The following is a 22315-nucleotide window of genomic DNA, read 5'->3' as shown; positions in this document are numbered from 1 at the left end:
GACCCTTCTGGTACTAATATATCGAATAATTATTCCAAATCCATGTCATGGGTTCGCGATGATGCTGGACTTGGTGTAGCTGACGAGCGTTCTAGTATGCAAGACATTTCTGTTGGAACATCACCACAAGTGAGGCAACAGATAGAAATGGCTTCACCGAAAACGGCGAGGGATGTTGCATTGAGAATGTATCAGAGCATGAAGAGGCATGGTTTGAGAGAAGAGGCTGCCAAAGCATTATCTGAGATTGAAGAAATGGAAGAACAAGAAGATGAAAATGGAGTTATCATGAAAAAGAAGAAGAGTGAAGAGCTTTTAGGGATGGACTATTTGTTGAAAGATGGTTTCGTTAGTTACCTTACAGACATGGCTAGAATTACACCTCCTATTCCTCAGCAGGTAAATATTTTTTCCCTATATATATATATTTTCGGACTCGTAAATAAATTTAAAGTAATTGTTTTCAAACCTGAACTGGGCAAGATTCAATATTTAATAGTAGTTTTTATACGTTTACGAGAGATCTTACCAGTTAAATTTCAGTAGTACTGTTTTTTGTTGCAAATCACATAAGGGTAATACTATTCTCAAATTTTTTTTTTTTTTTTAAAAAAGAAATTATTTTTGGACTCTAAAATGAATTTAAAATAATTATTCTTGACCTTAATGTAAATGAGATTTGATATCTAAGAGTAATTTTTATATGTTTACGAGAGATCTTACCGGTTAAGCTTTCTAGTACCACATTTTTTTGTTCTAAGTCACTTAAAAGAGTACTTTATTTTCTATTTGTAATGTAATTTTAAGAAATTAAGAGAAAATTAATTGACTCTTAAAAAATTGTTCCATATATATTTTTTTTTTTTTACAATAATACTATTAAAGCTGTAGCAAAATTTTATTTACACAAAAAATAAATAAATAATTAAAAGAAAACTTTTATTATAATTTATAAAACAAAAATGAAAGAAAGCAATGGATCTTCACTTTGGCTTGAGGGGATCTTTTGTTTTTGTCTCTTTTAGTATTTGACTATGATAGTTCTTCTTTGGCATTTCTTACCTTTGGACTCTGGTTATAATTAAATGATTTTGTTGGAAAATTAAATAAAAAATATTTTGCTGGCTATATTTCATTATTAAAAGTTTGACTCCATTAATTTTAATTGTGTGATGTATTGGTTCTAATTTCTTGAATAGGAATATATATATTTGAAGACTTTTCTTAGATGACATATGCAAAAATTATAATAAAAAGAAAAAAAGAAAAGTAATTATCAAATAAATAAAAAATGAATACTATAAATCATTTTTGTTTGGTTATGGTCTTTATTGTTATTTCATAAGTCTTGCTGTAACTATAACGATGAATTTATAATAATCAACAATAACCTTGTACTTTGCTAAATTATGGTTTGTAATAATTAATATAGAGTGATCTATTTTATGATATCGACAGTTAAATTTGTATCAGAAATGATAAACTAGTGAACTTGTCGGACTTTTAATAATTTACCAGGTTTGTGATTTTAATTTCTATTTTAAAACCCAGACCGGACTAGTCGTCTTACCAATCCGACTGAGACCTGGTAGCCTCTCTGGTCCGGTTTAGGTTCCACTTTCTAGGGGGGTTTTTGTTATATTTCAAATTTATAAGGACTAATAAATTTTTAGGGGTGTCTTTGAAATATTTCAAAACTTTAGGGATTATTAATTTTTTTGGAAATTTTTAAAATATAATAAAATTTCAGGAACTAATTTTAATTATTAGGGGTATTTTATAATATGTTAAAATTTAAGGGACAATTATAATTTTTTAAAAATACTTTTATTGTTGACATCACGTCATCACCAGTCCTGGTTGACTCAGTCACCTTGTCGAGTCTCGTAACGGTCAGGTCTTAAAATAATAATTGTAATAAGGACTTATACTAGTTTCTTTGACTATTTTAAATATGTTTCTCCATCTCTCTAAATATGTAGATAAAACAATCTTTTATTACAGTAATAAATATTTTCTTCTTTAACTCTTCTAGGACGATTAATCTTTTAATTCTCTTATAATATACAGTTATATTATAACAAAGAGTAAAGGAAAAGAAAATAATATGCGACAATGTTATCACAAGATAAATTTATTTCTTATAAACACTCTTTTAATTCATAGTTGTGACTTGTTTCTGTTTCAAGACTTCAAATCACTTCTGCTTTTCTAAAACAAATCTCTCTAAATATTTTTAATCATAATGAAAAATCTCTAATTTTAAGACCATGTATTATTGTAATGATAAGGTTGACTATAGTTTTTTCTCATACCTATAATATATATCGTACTAGAAAAAAATTAGCCCAGGTAAGAAAAAATCTTGATTACTAGATGACAGCTTGTAATAATCTAACTTGTAACTGTAACGACGACTAGTAGTAGCCAATTTGTAAGATTTGGAGGCAGAAAGAGAACACTCATTCATTATGGAGGCAATGCTTTAATTTGCAGGTTGTAAGGTTTTCTGGGATTAAGTACTCAAAAAAGTTTGAGATTTCTGAGAATGAATATGAAACATTTGGAAATAAACTGGTGGGGTGTTTTGTTGAGCCTCTCAAGACTCTTTTCCAGGGCAAAAACTCAACATGGCTGCAGATTCTGAAGAGTGTGGATGGGTACATTATGCCTGGATCAATGACCCTCCTCCTCGGTCCACCAGGTAAGTAATACTCCCTCCATTTCTATATAAGTGTCGTTTTAAGTTTTTACACAATTTTTAATGAATCAAAAACTATGTAGAAAATTGACTTTTTTCTCATATTGTAGGTGGGAAAATTTTGTTTTTCCTGCTGCAACGTGTGTGTGAAATATTAAAATAAAGAGAGACAAATTGTGAAAGAGAAGAGGTGAGGGGAAGAGATAGAGAGAGAGAGAGGAGTGTGGGCAGGGTAGAGAAAAAGGTGGAGAGAGGAGATGAGGGGAGGGTGGAGAACGAAGATATGAATAAAGAACGTCATTTATTTTAAAAAAAATTATTACCCTCAAAACGAATTTTATTTTGAAACAGAGGGAGTATTATCGAGCTGATAATCATTGGATTGAAACAAATTGGTATCGAATTCTTTAACCAAGTCGATAGCAAATATTAAATTAACATAAAATGATATTATGCTTCTTAAATTAACACAGATTGGTATCGAATTCTCAACCTTAGAATTTCATAGGGTTGGCAATTTCTGAGCTCCTAACCCCGTCCTTGTAACAATGTCATCCTATCTAACCCTAGCACCAACCCCAGATTTTTGGGAGCAGGATAGGGTATCCTCAAGAGGGAATGCAATACTCGCCCCAACCTTGTGCCCGAAATTCCTTGGATTTACTCTTTTTTTCTTTTATTTTTTTTTAATTTATATTATATATTTTTACATGCGGATTTTCGCCTTCCCCACCCCGTCCCCAGTTGTGGGGATATAATTTCCCCATCCCTACCCCAACCCTAGACTTTCTAGGGATTCCTGTGGAACCAGTTTTTTTCCGGTATCCACCCCACGGGGTTTTTCTGCCATCCCCAAAATTTCACATTTCTTTGTGTATAAAATAATCTATAAATCAAATTTTACAGGGAGTGGAAAGAGCACTCTTCTTGAAGTTTTAGCAGGGACAGCGAAAGTAACTAAGAGCTCTATCTTGGATGGAACAGTCAAGTACAATGACAAGTATGCCTCAGAAATTCATCTTAGTAGACTCATTGCATACAGCAGTGGCCAACTTAACAAGTTAAGTTTTCTCCAAATCCATTTTATTAACATCACCTGACAAACTATTCAACCATGAACAAGTAAAACATGTAAAAGTTTTCATTCAAGGGATACCGGATATCGGCAATTGTCTTGATTCAGCAACAGAGTTCCATAATTTTGTTCTTTACAGACAATCATCACAAACAACTAGTGATTCTAGATTAACAATGTTACTTTTTGTGAAAATTGCAGACACATACCGTTTCTATCAGTTCGCGAGACACTTGAGTTTGCAAGGGACTGTACTCAGGGTCTTGGGCCAGAGAACTTCACGCCTCAGATGAGAAAATTTTTTGCTCATGCACTTGTGGAGGGACAAGATCCATTTCTGGAGTATGTGCTAGAAATTTTGAGCTTGAAAGAGATAGAAAACAAACTTGCTGGAGAAGAAATCTCAGACATCGATCGCCAGAAGCTCACAACAGCTGAATTAGCACTTGGAACGTATTCTGTCATGCTTTATGATCAACCCTTTTCTGGGTCAGATTTAGTAGCTACATATGACCTAGTTGATACCATAAGAGCCATCAGCAGAATTCAGCAATCTTCTGCAATAATGTCATTGACCCAACTCTCAGAGGAGGTGTTCAATCTTTTTGATAGGATCATATTACTTAGCAATGGTCACATCATGTACCAAGGGCCTCGCCAAGATGCCATTCCCTACTTTGCTAAACTCGGGTAGTAAATTATTAGTAGATGCAGCAGATATAACAGATGCTTACACAACTATGCTATTCGGACACTAAAGCAAGCGTTTATTGGTTTTTATTCAGGTATGTCAAGCCTTCATATGTGGAGTCCCATGAGTTTATTGAAGATATCGTGGTTGGAGCTGGTTCCCAATATTGTGCACTAGGAGCAATACCCTTGACCCTAGATGAACTAGTAGAGTGTTATAGAGTTTCAGATCACTACAAAGATGTAATGAGAATTATTAATGGAGATGATATGAAGCATACCTATTGGGTAGAAAGTGAGCCTGGGCTTGGATTGTCCCTAAAAACGCCATCCAAGTACCACAGCTCAGTTGATGCTCGGCCGAGAAGAGATACAGGTAAGTAATTCATGTTGTGACAAAATCAGGGATCTGCAACTGTTCTAACAATATGTGCAGTTCATGGACCACATTGATGAGTTCTTTAACTGCAGAATTGGTGGTTGCCAAGGTTTCTACCAAAATAGGGAACTCTGGGGGAATAGAGAGCACAGGAAGGGTTCAAATCGGAGATGTTGTCACAGCAATATCTATGAACAATGAAGAAATGCAGTACCTTTCTGTTGGACCTCGAAAGACCAAGCGTGAACGTGCTGCACATGTATACTCAATGTTGAAGCAAGAACAAGGTCACATTCATCTCCAGGTCGAGCGCTACACAGAAGAGGTACATAAATGACATTTCATACTTGCAAACGAGCAATATAGGGAAGATTAGCTGATCTGTTGGTCAGTTTCTTAAAACATAATTGAGCTTCAAGCAGGAGCTAGCACATAACTTGAGAAATAATGGATGAAATTGCCTAATGTGACCAAGTTTTTCTAACTTACAGGAAGATGAGTACCACACTCAATGGGAGCAGTTCCAAAAGCCCTTTGTTCAGACTTGGCGGAAATCTACAAAGACTCTTATCACAAGACAAATCAAGATCACCAAGAGACTTCATGCTTTAATCAAATTAAGACTATTCCAGGTCAAATTTTACCACATTCTCCATAGTATCCCTGATAATGTAGATCACTAGACTCATCTAAACACGTCAAATACAATATTCAAGTTATGCGATGCTTAGAAAGACGCATGAAGAAAGCTGACAATTAGAGAGACAATTCAATATATACAAGTGAAAAACTAATTGATGCTTGAACTTTGCAGGCAATTGTGCTTGGCCTGTTCGCAGGATCACTGTTCTACAAACTTGGGGGTCAGTACAACCAACAGAAAATGAACTCGGTAAGGGCACTTGGGTTTGTATCCACCATGAGCATAATGCTCATAAATCTGGTGCAGTTTCCTTTGTACATGCTACAAAGACCTATATTTTACAAGCATAGGGCAAAGAGATTCTTCAGAACTTCTTCCTACGTAGTAGCTCATTGCATAGTCAATTTCCCTCAGACCTTCATAGAAGTAAGTTCTCAATATCTTTTCCTCGTTAGAAATAATCATGGAAGTCACAGAACTGAAATCTTCAGTAATTCTTGCAGGCATTGGTATACACTCTGTGTGTTTACTTTCTAGCCGGGCTATCATTGGCAGGAAATGTGACACCATTTCTCGAGTATCTGGTTCTCTTGTTCTTAGTAGCATACTTTGGTTCATCAGTTTTCTTCTTTCTAAGTGCCATCTCCTCAATTCCAGAAGTTGGAAACAGTTTGGCAGGTATCTGATTGTGCATGACAAACAAGCAAAATAATGAGATTGGATTAATAAAAAACTAAAACCTAATCAGAAAATAATCATGAAAGAGCCAGTAATTTTCCTTACCCAAAGTATATGAACACTTTGACCATACAGATCTTTAAGATTTCCACACTTTAAATTCAGGCATTGCAACACCGACATTAGGAATAAATAGACATCTATTACATTCCTAACATCGGCAAAAAAACACAATGTTTTCCCTAGTAAATCTGACCTTCAGCTGTCATACTCATAATCTTTTATAAATCACTGTATCACTCTTACAAATTTATGCATCACTTAATAATTTTCAAATTATCCAAAACCCAGTTGATTCCAGTTTATCCGTTCCGAAAGTGGTTATGTAACCAACTATATCGTGTTTATTTGCTTCACACAGGTCTATTAGTTTCCATCTTCCTACTCTTCAGTGGCTTTGTGATCTATCCATCCAATGTCCCAACTTACTGGAAATGGCTCATCTATGTGAATCCAATTCACTGGGCTAACGTCTTGTTTTGCAAATACCAATTCAGTGAGGGCTACAGAGACCCCTGCTCAAACTACCGTACCCAACTTCCTTTCTGTGACCAGTTCCCAACAATGACAGTAGGAAAAGCTTACCTGACCTTTTATGAGCTTTCTGAAGATGCCAAAAGAACTTGGTTACCTTATGCTATTCTACTGGGGTGGATAGTGCTCGCCAACTTCTTGGCATTATGGGGGTTAAAGAATATAGAATTCACAGGAACAAGCCAGTCATTACCTTATCTCAGAAAGACTCCAAAAATTAAAGATTATGATGATGATTCAGAGAGTGAATTACAGACGCAGAATACAAATGGCAACAGTTTGGATGAATTTTCCAGATATTCTGCCCCACAGAACTTATATTCAGAACATGACCATCCAAATACTAGCATCAAAGAATACCATATTGATATGGAGGAGAGTGGACTCGGCATTCCAGTGGAGCCGGTGACTCTCCTATTTGAGAATCTGTCATTTTCCAGGTGTGTTCCTCCAGCCTCTGCAACTACAATCTTTCAAGGTGTTCTAGGTTTTTCCTCATCAACTTCTTAGGTTTCCCAAAGAGAATATGATTATCTGGAACCGAAAAAAACAAAACCAACCATAATTCTCCAACCCATATATATAATGTAATAACACTGTTATCTGTGCATCAGGTATGTAGAAGGATCAAATGAGAGTACACCAGTTTTCAGCTACATCACAGGCTATGCTAAACCCCAGAACATGTTAACCCTATTAGGTGGTTCTAGAACAAGTAAGGCCACACTCCTTAAATGCTTGGCAGGAAGAATACCTCTAATTGGCAGCTTCAACGGCAACCTCCAGACAAGTGGCTTCGAGACAGGTGCTTCTTCTAGATTAATAGGTTATGTTGAGAAGCTCGATGCTCACCAACCTTACCTCTCTGTACGAGAGTCCCTTCAGTTCAGTGCTGCACTTCGTCTTGGAAAAGTAATTAGTCCCATGAACCGTCATATCCATGTCGAGCTGGTCCTCAACCAACTTGGTTTACTTCCCTATTGCAATCAACTGGTTGGCTCCCTTCGTGATGCCACTGGAAAAACATTTGAAATAGCCAAAAAGATTACCATTGCGGTTGAGCTGGCAGCAAACCCAAGTATTCTCCTCCTTGAAGAACCAGTTTCTGGCCTTGATACCACTGGAACTTTGAACATTCTTAATATTCTCTCTCAAGTGTCAAATTCAGGACGAACCATTGTTGTCTCTCTAACACATCCTAATGCACGCACACTGTCCTTCTTTGACCTGGCTCTCATTCTAACAAAGGAAGGGAATCAAGCATATTTTGGTCCCACAGGATCCAACTGTGACAAAATGTTGGAATATTTTACATCAATCTGCAAGACCCCTCCGTATTCAAGAAGAGAAAGTCCAGTTAGCTATATCATGGGGGCTCTTGGCTTAGGAATAACAAAGAGGGGTAATCCTTCAATAAATTTTGCAGAAATTTACAAGGCTAGCACCTTGCAAGAGACCAACAATAACGAAATTTCCATTATAAAGAAGTTCACCAAGAACAAGAAATCAAAGAATCCATTTGCTACTTATCCAACTCCATATTCTCTGCAAGCTGTTCTGGTACTGCTAAGAACCCAAAGATTCTTATGGAGGAATGTACAATATACATATGGTAGACTTACAGGATGCATTATGATTGGTCTCCTAATGGGTTCTCTGTATTTTCAAATTGAATACAGTGATACATACGGTGCGACTTCACGTTCACTTTACATCTACATGCAAGTAATACTCATAGGTGTGATCTCAGCCAACAATGTTATTCCCCAAATTGGCACAGACAGGTTGGTGTACTTTCGAGAGAAAAGGTCTGGAATGTACCTTCCAATCTTTTATCCGCTATCATGGGCAGTGGGGGAGATTCCTTACTTTTTCATTGCAACACTTGCAGTAGCAGGGATTGGGAATGGCATGGCAGGGATTGGAACAGGATCAGCTGCAGAATTTTTCAAGTATTGGATTGTGTTATTCATGTTCACACTCTGTGTAACTTATTTCGGAATGATGATCACATTCCTAGCACCAGTGCCAACACTAGCTGCTTTTGCTGTGTCGATAGTAACATCACTGTGGGTGTCTGCCTCTGGAGTGGTCGTTGTCCTATCTGACATAAAGTTCTATCAGTGGATGTATTGGACAAATCCATTCCAGTATGCAATCAATGCGATGACTGCTATCAGTTTTTACTGTGATACAAAGAACTGTGGATCAGAATGCCGGTGCCCAAGATTGCCAGATGGTTCTTATGTGTGGGATAGACTGGCAACAGGGAGAAGTTTGAGCTATGAAAGGATAGAAAAAGACATACTCATATTGTCAGCAATGTGCGTGCTATTTTCCAGCCTTGCTTTCTTATTCTCTGTTGTGCTGAAGCACAACTCACCCCCTAATGTATAGCATGATCATATGGATCTTATAATGGCAAAGATTGAAACATATAGATGAAGCAAGCTTCTACATCGAATAACACAAAGAAGCATCTACTCTGGAAAGTAATTGAGACCACACAAGATAGATCAGAAGGAAGCACTCAAAAGAAAGAAAAAACATAAAATATTCCTAAAATGGCAGATTGAAGTAACAATGTAACATTACCATGATCTTCCTATTTCAACATACATATGATTATCTTTTTTTTTACTCTATTTTAATCTATCTACTTCCCTAACACAGCACAAGGGTAAAGAACACAATACAGCTATTCTAATAAAACTAGCAATAGAGTATAATCTAGCACAAGCAAACTAGGATTCAACCGTTGGATTTAAAGGTCTCTATTAATAAGACAAGCATACAACATAGATACTGAATTTTCCAATGCCCCACACCGTGAGAGTAAAATATAAGCAAGCAAAATCTGTCCATAACAATCCATAGCTGAGGAGGGTATGTAACTACAGGAACCACATTGCAGAATTGAAGTAGTAGATACAGAAGAATACGCTTAATCTAACTGACATGACAAGAAACTATATCTCAGCTTTCATATTACGAGTTTGAAAAAAGGTATGACTAAATGAAACAGCAGCGCTATCCCCAATCCACAAAGGGAGGAGGTGGATATCCCCCCTCTGGAGGAGGCTTTAGCGATGGAGGTAGATTGCCCCATGACATTCCCATACTATCTCTCACCACATCACCTGTGAATTGCAATGAGAACAAAGTAAGCATCCAGTTAAAAGAAAAAAAAAAAAGAAAGAAGCCATAAATTTGTGGAACTATTTCATCATAAAAGAACATATACTCACTCTAGCCTAACTGTTAATACAAAATAATAATGTGATTTGAGGGTCACTAAAAAAGACAAAAACTATAAAAATATAACTTGGTACAAAACAAGAGGATAAAACAAACAAAAAGGTTAATGGAACACGACAAAAAATATATCAACTGAAAAATAACTCAAACCTAAGCAACAACTAAATTGAATTTACCAGGCAAAGAGCTTCCACCAACTAATTGAATTCTTGGATCAACTGATGATGACTGAGCATTATCTATAAAGCCAGTAGCTGAAATAGTTAAATCACATTAGATTGCAAGAAAACATTTGTAACCTATTTTCCTTGAAACTTAACAGAAAAGATATAAAATAACTCTTAGAATTTTGAAGACGTAAAATATAACTGCAATACCTTGAGTCTCTGCTTTTTGTGGATTGCTGACCTTGAAATGAAGGTATTTACAAGAATCACCATATGGGCAAGAATACTTCAAACCAAATTAACCAAATTACAAGAGAGCACATATAAGCACAAGCAAATCAAAACAATAACAACATAAACTAGAAAAATTCTGAAAAATAACAGAAACCTCTGCTGAAGTTTCAAAAATTTTCATAAATCTTCCTAAAATCCACATAGACCTCCATTATGGTTTAATAAAATTTATCAAAAACCTCCTTGCATTGGACAGAGACTTGCCTCTAATTTTAAATTAGGAGATTGATTGTCATTAGACCTAACCCATATAAAAATTTCAAAAATTCTTTTTTCTTTTTTTCTCAGACTTACAAAATTAAGCTAAACCCCTTCCCACCTGAGTCTGAGCATACTCAATCTCAAAAGATTCAGTCAGGTGAACCAAGTGAACTAAATACCACCCGCAAACCAGATAAACCTCTCCTGAAGTTTCGAGAACCATTGCAAATCTTCCTAAAATCCTTAAAGACCTCCATTATAGATTCATAAAATTTATCCAAAACCTCCCTTACATTACATGGAGATTTGCCTACATTTTCGAGATAAGAAGACTACCTATAATTGCACTAAACCCAATAAACATTGTTTCTAGAAAAAAAGAACCAAACTTACAAATTTAAACCAAACCCTTGTCCACCCTAATATTAGCTAAATTCCATCTAAATACTACCCACAACGCCAATGAAGGGCACATTTTTTTATTTTTTGAAACTTACAAATATAAACCAAACCCCCTCTCTCCTCCCTGATATTAACAAGAGTCAATCTCGAAACCTTGTATACAACCACAAAAGATCCAACCACCTAAACGAACTACTATCAATTTAAACACACCCCTTTTGCCAAAAAAGGCCGTTTTCAAGACGTTCAACACCTCCGTGACAATTGGACTCATAAATATTTAGCCCCCCTTCCTTACAAGCCGGTTTTAAGCGCAAATTCTACCAATATGTACCCAACACAACAACTCACAAACCCAGATACACATGAATAAAAAAATAAATCAATAAATAAATAAATAAAACTCAAAAATTTAAACCAAACTCTTTTCCATTTTAATGTACAATTGTAACTAGCCACATAAATAAATAAACACATAAACATGAAAATAGAAAAAGAATCCAAAACGCACCGTTTTGATGAACTGATGGCAGAGACCCTTCTTCCCTTCAGGGAAAGACTGCTGGCTGACTGCAAGGAAGAAAATGAGGCATAATATCGAATTGGTGAGTATAAGAATGAATAAATAAATAAATAAGAAGAGTGAAAAGGAGGATACCTTGGGCAGAGAGGGAATCGTACCAAAGAGATTTGGCACGGAGGTGTTGAACGCCTTGAAGATGGCGTTTCCTAGCGAAAGGGGTGTCTTGGAATTGCTTGTCGCAGTAGTCGCAGTGGTACTTTCCCACTACCATTTCTCTCTTTAATTCTTCTTCTTCTTTGAGAGCTCTATCTCTCGCTTTCTTTTCAGTTATGTTAGGTACTGAGTTAAAATTGAGTTTAATTTCCCCCCTCGAATATCATAAATAACAATTTACCCCTTTTGTCACTATTTTTTAGGTTTAAGTTAATTAATTAACATAATATACACTTAATCTGTTAAATAAAATAGCAAAACCCTAACAGAATATAGACGGTAGAGGGTAAGTTATTTTTGATACCTAAAAGAGAAATAAATATTTCATGAAATCTCAAGGGAAAAACTATATTTTTATTTTGACTAGTTTTAATATTATATCAAATTTATATATATTTTTAGCAGAAATTATATTAAATAACCCTTTTTGGGGTTTTAATTGAAAGATAGCTTATCCTTGTCTCCTTGAAATAACCATCTCACATATTTTAAAACAAAATTGCCCTTCGTCCAAGGATTATTATCATTTCGTGAATACTTTTATTTTTCAAAAAAAATAAAATAATAAAGATCCATTTCTATATATTAAAAAAAAAAAATAGATACTTAACAAAAATTATTCCCACAAGATGGTCATTAAAGCTCTCACCGACTAATAGTTTCAAGGTCATGAGAGATTAATTGAAATATACACAACCTAATCCGAACACTTTGGGTCATTAATAAATAAAAATTAAGAGTCCAAAATTATAAGAGTTGTACTTAGGGATATTTCATATTTTCCCTACCAATCCTCTTATTTACATGCTTAACAACAACACCTTTACATTCTTGAAAGCATCTTCAATTAAAGTTTTTAAAAAGCCCCTCATAATTTCTCATCATAACCCAAACCCCACTTCTATTTGTTTCATTGAATCACTCTCCTTACACAAATTTGAAACTGCAGGCGTTGTTGCCAGGTAAACATATAAAAGAGTTTGTTATAAGAGCAAAACAGAAACTTTTAACAACAAAAATATAAAAAAGTGAGGAGAAATTATCATTAGATTTAACCTGAGGAATGAAATGACATTAAACTCTTGAAAATGAAGGATACCAACTCAAGCAAAATCAAGATTCAAGAGTACCCACAATCTCCATAGATATAGAGGGAACCAATTACACTGAAATCCCAATACAAATAACACTAAATAAGATCTTACATTGAGATAATAAGTTCGATATTTTCATCGTGGGTCTATGCCATGTTACAAATGTGATCAAGTACAAGAACGAGGTATATTAAAATACCCATATCGAGGTTTAAGTTTGAGTTTGTTTCAAGTAGCAGCATGACTCTAAATTTGCTTTTACATAATAGTGATGATAATAATAAGGTAATAGTGGTACAACATACGACATGGAAGAAAGAGGCACAAAGACAAATAGCATAGAATAGAATAGATAAGAGGGGTTACAAAGTACAAACACTTAAGAGTTCTTCCATTCATGAAAAACCAACACACCCTTGTGTTTGGTTCTGTTCCTGTTCCATTTCACTTCACCTCATCTTGAGTCATAGTCCAAGAAAGGAGCATTGCTTTCTGGCATGTTCTGGTATCAATTTCACCAAGATTTCCACAGGAACGCCCTTAAGTTCTGATGGAAAGAGAGCGGCAGCGGAGGCATATCAAGAATGAATGACCGGTTAATAATATGCATTGCGATAGGAGGTGTTAAAGGAAATTAGTTCGAGTGATTCCATACCGTGAGATTTGAAGTTAAACAATGGTGGAAGGAAACGTCCGTTTGGCAAGCGTGTGTTTGGTTCACGTAGCTCATCAAAGAAGGGATGGATCAACGCATCTAACTGCAATAGAGGTAAAATTGTTACGTTAGATATCAAGTGTATTTAAGAAGCAGAAATAAACAATTTGTACAAAGAGTCACTTCTCTTGGGAAATATGCCGAATTCAAACCTTAATTTAATAAAAAGTAAGGACATCTCCACAGCATTATTCTATATACAAATTCTTTTATATCAATGAAAGTGACATGGCTCCCACTAACATATGAACAATCGAATATTTAACTTTTCCAATTAAAAACATCAGCATCGTGGTGCCCAATCATGTCGCAATTCTTTTGCGCACCACATTAATGCTCAGTGCCATGAAACACATGCTTAAAAAGAAAAGCACATGATTCAGTAAACTAGGCAAACAGGGTATTCCCCTTCTCTTTCACAAGCACAAGCTGTGAGATTCCTAATTTTCCAAATAGGTGCTTCCCTGGAGCTCATTCAGAAATATCAAATAAAAGAAATAAGCAATAAATTCTTTTCTTCTTTCCTTTTTTTTTTTTTTTTTTTTTTTTTTTTTTTAATTTTTTTTTTTTTTACAGCTGTGCAACGTAAGTTGGGAGAGTATTGTAGCAGTCTTGAGACCAGATCAACAGCTTCTGGAGGCATGCGTTTGTGGAATATCTAGTGAAAGAGAAACAACCAAACATTATTAGATGATAAAGAAAAGGGAAAGACAACATATTGATAATCTTTCTAATCCGAAAAGCAACTTTGTTCAATAACTCCTAATACCTTGTGCCACGGGTGAGCTTTAATTTGAGGGAATTTAAACTCGGTATAGTTGGGATTCATGCATTTTATTTCCTCCCTGGTAGGAGTACCCAATACCTGCAAAACAATTACATTGTATGTGGCATTAGGGAGCAAGTCAATTTAGCAAAGGCCGAAAAAGAGGATTGAGACAACACATCTTCCTTTTAACATAATGAGAAGCATGATCATCAAATCAATAGGAATAATACACTAATTAAACCAATAAGACAAGCATTGTCATGAGTCCAATTATCAAGCCAAGCAGGGGAATCTTCCAAGTGACATCGACATGCTAAAATATCTAGAAAACTGGAAAATTCGGAGCAGGTAAAATATTGCCCCACAACTCCATAATTTCACCCTCAGTCAATACATACGAAAAGATTGTTTAGAAAAATAATATCATCTCAACAGAAAACCATATCAGGCCAATATGAAATGATGTTGCGTCCACAGAAGTAATAAAACCTACTTATATTAATTAAGCTAATTCTTACCTTGATAATCTCAACAAGCTGGTCGACTCCACTATCGCCAGGAAAGAGAGGCTGAAAAGAATGTAAATTAAATTCATTAAGCCAATTATACAAATATTAAGTTCTCCAAAGTTTAATGAACCTTTAGTTAAGTTCCTACCTTTCCAAGCAGCAGCTCAGCGACAACGCAGCCAGCAGACCATATATCAATCGCTGTAGTGTACTCAGTTGCACCAAATATAAGTTCAGGTGCTCTATAGTACCTGGAGCAGATATAAGATATATTCGGTTCCCCTTTCAACTGTCAAACATCATGCAAAATTAGTATTAGCAGACCTTCCAATCAAACCCAAACAGAGATGATATCAGGTGGACATTAAAACAAAAACTAAATTCAGAACATACCAAGATTTTTGCACTTCCGAAATCACATAGTTTAACCTGGTGAGTATGTGGATTTACCTGCACCACATAAATAGAACCATAAATAAACAAAAAGTACATAGAGTTGATGCTTGAGATAAATGTCCATATTAACGTTTTTTATTGAAAAAAACACCACCATATGAACATGACAAAGAAGTCTCCTACCAATATAATCAATCAAATCAAAGGTACATAGATAACTGTGTGAACATACCAAAAGATTTTGAGGTTTAATGTCCCGATGACACACTCCAATACTGCGATGAATGTAAGACAAAGCCCTAAATATCTGCCAAGCAACAAGAATATATCAAGATCTCAGAAATAAATTTTCACAACAAATTTATCAAAAAGAAATGATTGCTATATAATGATCAAAATTGGTTTCCATCAATCAAACAGTACCGAAGAATAGCAAAGAAAAATATCATGAAAATATGATTATAAATTTCATCATTGGTAGAGACACCATATACATATAATCAACCCCATACCTGATATGCATAAAGCTTTACATATATCATTGGCATCCTTTGGTTCAACTTGTTGAAGTGTTTGATCACGCGATGAACAGTTTCAGGAACATACTCAAGAACCAGATTAAGATAAAGTTCATCTTTTTCAGTTGTTGAAAAGAAGCAATGCTTTAAAGAGACCACATTTGGATGGTCAAGAAGACGCATAGTTTGAAGCTCACGATTCTTGTACCTCTTATCCTGAAGAACCTTCTTTATTGCCACGGTCTCACCTGTCTCTAAACACTTGGCCTAAATTACAAAAGCAAGAGAAAGGGTAACTATTTCGGTTGAAAAAATGTATTAAATACATGCCACTTACATAACATAATTACCTGGAAGACAACTCCAAATGATCCCTGTCCAACAATGCGCTCAGCCATGTAGCTTATTGTCTGGAATTTTGGGCAGATACAATCAATTAGAGGTATACAATTAATACAAAAAAATTCAAGTACATAAAAACTCTCATACCAACAAATAAATGTAAAAAAAAAAAACTACCATCATATCTAGCATGGTTTCTCACATCTAAACAAGACACAGTAATGCATGAGGAAAATTTTTCATGCCAAATCAGTATTAACAAACATTATAAACTTTTCTTCAGCTGGTATTATCTAATATATGGCACAAAATGAATAAAGCTAAATAAGTTGATAAAATGACCGGATTAGCAACTACATAGATGGTTAAAAACCATTCACAATCATGCAAAATATTTATAAAAAAACTGAAACTTAGTCAAGTATAAAGGAAAGCTCAGCAAATCGCTTTAATATATGTACACTAAAACTTATCACTCAGAAAATGAATAAAGATCAATGACAAAACAGTACCAAGAGGTATAGCTTAATGTATCAAAACCACAATATGCAACAATCCAAGAAAAAAAGAAAGAAAAGAACGGTAAAGTTATACCTGTTTTGGCTGACCATTTCTACCGCCAATGGTTGTGACTATTATATGACCTGTCTCTGTCCCGTTACCATCAACAACTGTAGCTTCCATTTCCTACAAATTTAAGGCAAACAATGAGTGGCAATGGCTATATTTGGGAATAATTGCTTTTAGTACCCCAAAAAAATTATAAGAGAAAACAAAGAAATAGTGACACATATACCTTTTCATCCCTAATTTTCATGTCATTCATCTCCTCAGGTAGTTTATCAACACCGCCAGTGTGGCCACTAGATTCTCTCAAGCAAGAAGTAGGTGCCACGCCGACTGAAGCCATTTACAGGACATAAAAAGGTGACTTATCTCGTTACTTTTTCAACTAAACAATACCATGCATTTACCTGCAGTAAACTAACAATAGTTAAGACAACTGAAAAAATTCATATTAAATAGACCACATAACAATCTAATTTATCTCCACAACATAAGTTCACCAAACTTTAAGCTAATTAACCAATCAATAATCTCAAACTATTAAAATTCCCCCAGATCAATACATTTACCCTCATAAAGTTAATATCCCATAGCACACATTCAAACTTCAAAAGCTGTGCAACGTAAGTTGGGAGAGTATTGTAGCAGTCTTGAGACCAGATCAACAGCTTCTGGAGGCATGCGTTTGTGGAATATCTAGTGAAAGAGAAACAACCAAACATTATTAGATGATAAAGAAAAGGGAAAGACAACACATTGATAATCTTTCTAATCCGAAAAGCAACTTTGTTCAATAATTCCTAATACCTTGTGCCACGGGTGAGCTTTAATTTGAGGGAATTTAAACTCGGTATAGTTGGGATTCATGCATTTTATTTCCTCCCTGGTAGGAGTACCCAATACCTGCAAAACAATTACATTGAATGTGGCATTAGGGAGCAAGTCAATTTAGCAAAGACCGAAAAAGAGGATTCAGACAACACATCTTCCTTTTAACATAATGAGAAGCATGATCATCAAATCAATAGGAATAATACACTGATTAAACCAATAAGACAAGCATTGTCATGAGTCCAATTATCAAGCCAAGCGGGGGAATCTTCCAAGTGACATCAACATGCTAAAATATCTAGAAAACTGGAGAATTTGGAGCAGGTAAAATATTGCCCCACAACTCCATAATTTCACCCTCAGTCAATAAATACGAAAAGATTGTCTAGAAAAATAATATCATCTCAACAGAAAAACATATCAGGCCAATATGAAATGATGTTGCGTCCACAGAAGTAATAAAACGTACTTATATTAATTAAGCTAATTCTTACCTTGATAATCTCAACAAGCTGGTCAACTCCACTATCGCCAGGAAAGAGAGGCTGAAAAGAATGTAAAGTAAATTCATTAAGCCAATTATACAAATATTAAGTTCTCCAAAGTTTAATGAACCTTTAATTAAGTTCCTACCTTTCCAAGCAGCAGCTCAGCGACAACGCAGCCAGCAGACCATATATCAATCGCTGTAGTGTACTCAGTTGCACCAAATATAAGTTCAGGTGCTCTATAGTACCTGGAGCAGATATAAGATATATTTGGTTCCCCTTTCAACTGTCAAACATCATGCAAAATTAGTATTAGCAGACCTTCCAATCAAACCCAAACAGAGATGATATCAGCTGGACATTAAAACAAAAACTAAATTCAGAACATACCAAGATTTTTGCACTTCCGAAATCACATAGTTTAACCTGGTGAGTATGTGGATTAACCTGCACCACATAAATAGAACCATAAATAAACAAAAAGTACATAGAGTTGATGCTTGAGATAAATGTCCATATTAACGTTTTTTATTGAAAAAAACACCACCATATGAACATGACAAAGAAGTCTCCTACCAATATAATCAATCAAATCAAAGGTACATAGATAACTGTGCGAACATACCAAAAGATTTTGAGGTTTAATGTCCCGATGACACACTCCAATACTGCGATGAATGTAAGACAAAGCCCTAAATATCTGCCAAGCAACAAGAATATATCAAGATCTCAGAAATAAATTTTCACAACAAATTTATCAAAAAGAAATGATTGCTATATAATGATCAAAATTGGTTTCCATCAATCAAACAGTACCGAAGAATAGCAAAGAAAAATATCATGAAAATATGATTATAAATTTCATCATTGGTAGAGACACCATATACATATAATCAACCCCATACCTGATATGCATAAAGCTTTACATATATCATTGGCATCCTTTGGTTCAACTTGTTGAAGTGTTTGATCACGCGATGAACAGTTTCAGGAACATACTCAAGAACCAGATTAAGATAAAGTTCATCTTTTTCAGTTGTTGAAAAGAAGCAATGCTTCAAAGAGACCACATTTGGATGGTCAAGAAGACGCATAGTTTGAAGCTCACGATTCTTGTACCTCTTATCCTGAAGAACCTTCTTTATTGCCACGGTCTCACCTGTCTCTAAACACTTGGCCTAAATTACAAAAGCAAGAGAAAGGGTAATTATTTCGGTTGAAAAAATGTATTAAATACATGCCACTTACATAACATAATTACCTGGAAGACAACTCCAAATGATCCCTGTCCAACAATGCGCTCAGCCATGTAGCTTATTGTCTGGAATTTTGGGCAGATACAATCAATTAGAGGTATACAATTAATACAAAAAAATTCAAGTACATAAAAACTCTCATACCAACAAATAATTGTAAAAAAAAACTACAATCATATCTAGCATGGTTTCTCACATCTAAACAAGACACAGTAGTGCATGAGGAAAATTTTTCATGCCAAATCAGTATTAACAAACATTATAAACTTTTCTTCAGCTGGTATTATCTAATATATGGAACAAAATGAATAAAACTAAATAAGTTGATAAAATGACCGGATTAGCAACTACATATATGGTTAAAAACCATTCACAATCATGCAACATATTTCTAAAAAAACTGAAACTTAGTCAAGTATAATGGAAAGCTCAGCAAATCGCTTTAATATATGTACACTAAAACTTATCACTCAGAAAATGAATAAAGATCAATGACAAAACAGTACCAAGAGGTATAGCTTAATGTATCAAAACCACAATATGCAACAATGCAAGAAAAAAAGAAAGAAAAGAACAGTAAAGTTATACCTGTTTTGGCTGACCATTTCTACCGCCAATGGTTGTGACTATTATATGACCTGTCTCTGTCCCATTACCATCAACAACTGTAGCTTCCATTTCCTACAAATTTACGCCAAACAATGAGTGGCAATGGCTATATTTGGGAATAATTGTTTTTAGTACCCCAAAAAAATTATAAGAGAAAACAAAGAACTAGTGACACATATACCTTTTCATCCCTAATTTTCATGTCATTCATCTCCTCAGGTAGTTTATCAACACCGCCAGTGTGGCCACTAGATTCTCTCAAGCAAGAAGCAGGTGCCACGCCGACTGAAGCCATTTACAGGACATAAAAAGGTGACTTATCTCGTTACTTTTTCAACTAAACAATACCATGCATTTACCTGCAGTAAACTAACAATAGTTAAGACAACTGAAAAAGTTCATATTAAATAGACCACATAACAGTCTAATTTATCTCCACAACATAAGTTCACCAAACTTTAAGCTAATTAACCAATCAATAATCTCAAACTATTAAAATTCCCCCAGATCAATACATTTACCCTCATAAAGTTAATATCCCATAGCACACATTCAAACTTCAAAAATGATCACTCAACAGAGGACTGATTCTCAAGATCCAGCACTAAATTCCAAGAAATATATAAACACCCCTGGTTCAAATACCGGCCAGATGTTTTTCTTATTAATTTACATCAGATTCAGATCTAAAATTGCTGCGTACTTCTTGAACTGAAAACTTAAACTTTTGCCATTCCACCTTCAACCTTTCTCTCTTCTACCTTATTGCTGAAAATCCCTCTTAAACCACTGTATGAGTTAATTAACTTACAACATGATATGCTTTACTAGATTTCAACTTAATCCACACAAGACTTACTCTTACATAACTACACTGTTATATTAGTTGGCTTCGTGATTGACCTACATAGACTCACAATGAGACATAATTATCAATAGAGTCCATCCAACTTGCCTAACTAAATTAACCCAAGTATTGACATGAAAGCAAGAACATAATAATTTTCTTCTTCGAACGTCATATGTCATGAATCTTAAAAACCTACAACCCGATTTGCTAATGAAATAACATAACAGCTTTTATGCACATCCTACCAAAAGCAAGGCCTTTACACCTACCCCAAAAAGCAAAATGCTTCCAAAATTCATATAAAATAACTCAGTCATCAATACATAAAAATAAAAACACTTCTAGCAGAAAATCAACAATATTTACACACATAATCAGCGAAACTCCCATGTTACCCCAAAAACAATCCCATTAAGGTTGCTACTATTAATGGGCTCTCATTATCCATATCCCATTTTGGAACGTCCAACATCATATAAGTAACAATCAATATAAAAACAGCAATAAAAAATAATATTTACATAACATCATTAAAGTAACATATAAAGCATACTTAATTACAGAGCTAGGATCAAACCCACAAAGAAAATTTCATTTATTATGCAAAAACTAAGGAACATAACACAAATTATCAAAACAAAAACGAAACTTTCCAAGATCTAAGAAAAATCAAACCAAACCCTAATTCACAAAATTATGAAAAAAAAAACCCATAAGAATTTCAACCAAATTTGACTCAAAAAGAGAACCCACAGATCCAAATCAACATACCAAAAAAAACCCGATCCGAATCCCAGAAACCCATTTCACGAAACACGAAACAAAACCCAGAAACAAATTTAAAAAATTCAAAAAAATAACAAAACAAGAGAGTTAAAGATTAGATTTTTACCGATCAAAACAGAGAAATTTGGAGATCGAGAAGGGACCCACGAAGCGACGCCGTATTGGAAAGCGGAGGCTCTAGACGATGGCGCAAACGACGGAGAGAGAAACGATATTGTGTGTGTGTATGTTGAAAAGCTATTTGGCTTCTCTGGCTGTTTTTGCTTTTTGCTTTTGTTATGTTTTTTTTTTTTTTTTTTTTTTTTTTTAATTAGGATTGTTTTATTTTTATTATATTTTATTCATGTGTTTGTGGTCTGCTGTGAGCCATGCTGAGCTGGAGAAAAAAAAAACAATTAAATTAAAAAAATAAAATCATGTTAAATAATAAAATATTAATAAAAATTGATAGAATATGGGTTTAGTTGGTACTTGGTTAGGGTATTATTTTTTCTGTTGTTTGACCATTCAAAGTTACTTTTTTGTTTTGAATTTTTTTAGAAAGTGTGAGAAATTAAATATTATTAGTGACCTGGTTTTGAGGATTTATTTAACTTTTTCTTGATTTTTTAACAAATATGTAAATGTTTATATATTTTTTGTTTTTTTGTAACCGGAGTATCCAGATCAGTTTGCATACTTCAACTAATCTCTGAGGTCCATTGAACACCGTACACCTAAAAGACCGAATAAATCATAATATTATTGTGGTAATTGCTTCAGATTTA

General features: G+C 34.6%; 4 protein-coding genes and 1 long non-coding RNA gene across 8 annotated transcripts; 2 read left to right on the top strand and 3 right to left on the bottom strand.

Moving 5' to 3' along the window:
• The first annotated feature begins 2432 nt into the window (after positions 1 to 2432).
• Positions 2433 to 5537, top strand: LOC116110360 (ABC transporter G family member 31-like). Its single transcript, XM_031396589.1, has 6 exons — positions 2433 to 2704; positions 3608 to 3761; positions 3978 to 4466; positions 4562 to 4842; positions 4938 to 5170; positions 5337 to 5537. The coding sequence occupies exons 1-6, from the start codon at positions 2668 to 2670 to the stop codon at positions 5526 to 5528; spliced, it is 1386 nt and encodes a 461-aa protein (XP_031252449.1). The 5' UTR covers positions 2433 to 2667; the 3' UTR covers positions 5529 to 5537.
• A 137-nt stretch (positions 5538 to 5674) lies between these two features.
• On the top strand, positions 5675 to 9420 carry LOC116110359 (ABC transporter G family member 34-like). Of its 2 annotated transcripts, XM_031396588.1 has the most exons (5): positions 5675 to 5914; positions 5992 to 6166; positions 6588 to 7200; positions 7375 to 8544; positions 8652 to 9006. In XM_031396588.1, exons 1-5 carry the CDS (start codon positions 5729 to 5731, stop codon positions 8866 to 8868), a joined length of 2361 nt encoding a protein of 786 aa, XP_031252448.1. In that variant the 5' UTR covers positions 5675 to 5728; the 3' UTR covers positions 8869 to 9006. The 2 variants fall into 2 exon arrangements, with proteins under 2 accessions (XP_031252448.1, XP_031252447.1); XM_031396587.1 differs by having other exon boundaries at positions 7375 to 9420.
• LOC116110362 lies at positions 5776 to 7621 on the bottom strand. The gene is made up of 3 exons (XR_004124880.1): positions 7515 to 7621; positions 7121 to 7294; positions 5776 to 6170 (listed from the first exon to the last, which is right to left on the bottom strand). It is a non-coding gene; the product is annotated as an uncharacterized LOC116110362 (long non-coding RNA).
• A 9-nt stretch (positions 9421 to 9429) lies between the features above and the next one.
• LOC116110361 (zinc finger CCCH domain-containing protein 3) lies at positions 9430 to 11957 on the bottom strand. Its single transcript, XM_031396590.1, has 5 exons — positions 11741 to 11957; positions 11594 to 11652; positions 10396 to 10471; positions 10195 to 10272; positions 9430 to 9900 (listed from the first exon to the last, which is right to left on the bottom strand). The coding sequence occupies exons 1-5, from the start codon at positions 11874 to 11876 to the stop codon at positions 9791 to 9793; spliced, it is 459 nt and encodes a 152-aa protein (XP_031252450.1). The 5' UTR covers positions 11877 to 11957; the 3' UTR covers positions 9430 to 9790.
• Positions 11958 to 12931: 974 nt separating this feature from the next.
• LOC116110374 (shaggy-related protein kinase alpha) lies at positions 12932 to 21840 on the bottom strand. 3 transcript variants are annotated; one of them, XM_031396604.1, is made up of 13 exons: positions 21655 to 21840; positions 20094 to 20281; positions 19892 to 19984; positions 19309 to 19368; positions 18953 to 19225; positions 18673 to 18747; positions 18438 to 18494; positions 18193 to 18333; positions 18054 to 18104; positions 17536 to 17631; positions 17341 to 17424; positions 13568 to 13670; positions 12932 to 13459 (listed from the first exon to the last, which is right to left on the bottom strand). In XM_031396604.1, exons 2-13 carry the CDS (start codon positions 20205 to 20207, stop codon positions 13377 to 13379), a joined length of 1230 nt encoding a protein of 409 aa, XP_031252464.1. In that variant the 5' UTR covers positions 20208 to 20281; positions 21655 to 21840; the 3' UTR covers positions 12932 to 13376. The 3 variants fall into 3 exon arrangements, with proteins under 3 accessions (XP_031252464.1, XP_031252463.1, XP_031252465.1); XM_031396603.1 differs by having other exon boundaries at positions 20094 to 20271; XM_031396605.1 differs by lacking the exons at positions 17341 to 17424; positions 17536 to 17631; positions 18054 to 18104; ... (6 more) ...; positions 20094 to 20281; positions 21655 to 21840 and adding exons at positions 14202 to 14285; positions 14397 to 14492; positions 14915 to 14965; ... (5 more) ...; positions 16756 to 16848; positions 16958 to 17146.
• Between the last annotated feature and the right edge of the window lie 475 nt (positions 21841 to 22315).

The sequence above is a fragment of the Pistacia vera genome, unplaced genomic scaffold (genome assembly GCF_008641045.1).
Source record: "Pistacia vera cultivar Batoury unplaced genomic scaffold, PisVer_v2 Contig601, whole genome shotgun sequence".
In the NCBI taxonomy this organism is placed as follows: domain Eukaryota; kingdom Viridiplantae; phylum Streptophyta; class Magnoliopsida; order Sapindales; family Anacardiaceae; genus Pistacia; species Pistacia vera.
The sequence above is the reverse complement of the archived record's forward strand: the minus strand, read 5'-3'. Positions and strand labels throughout refer to the sequence as shown.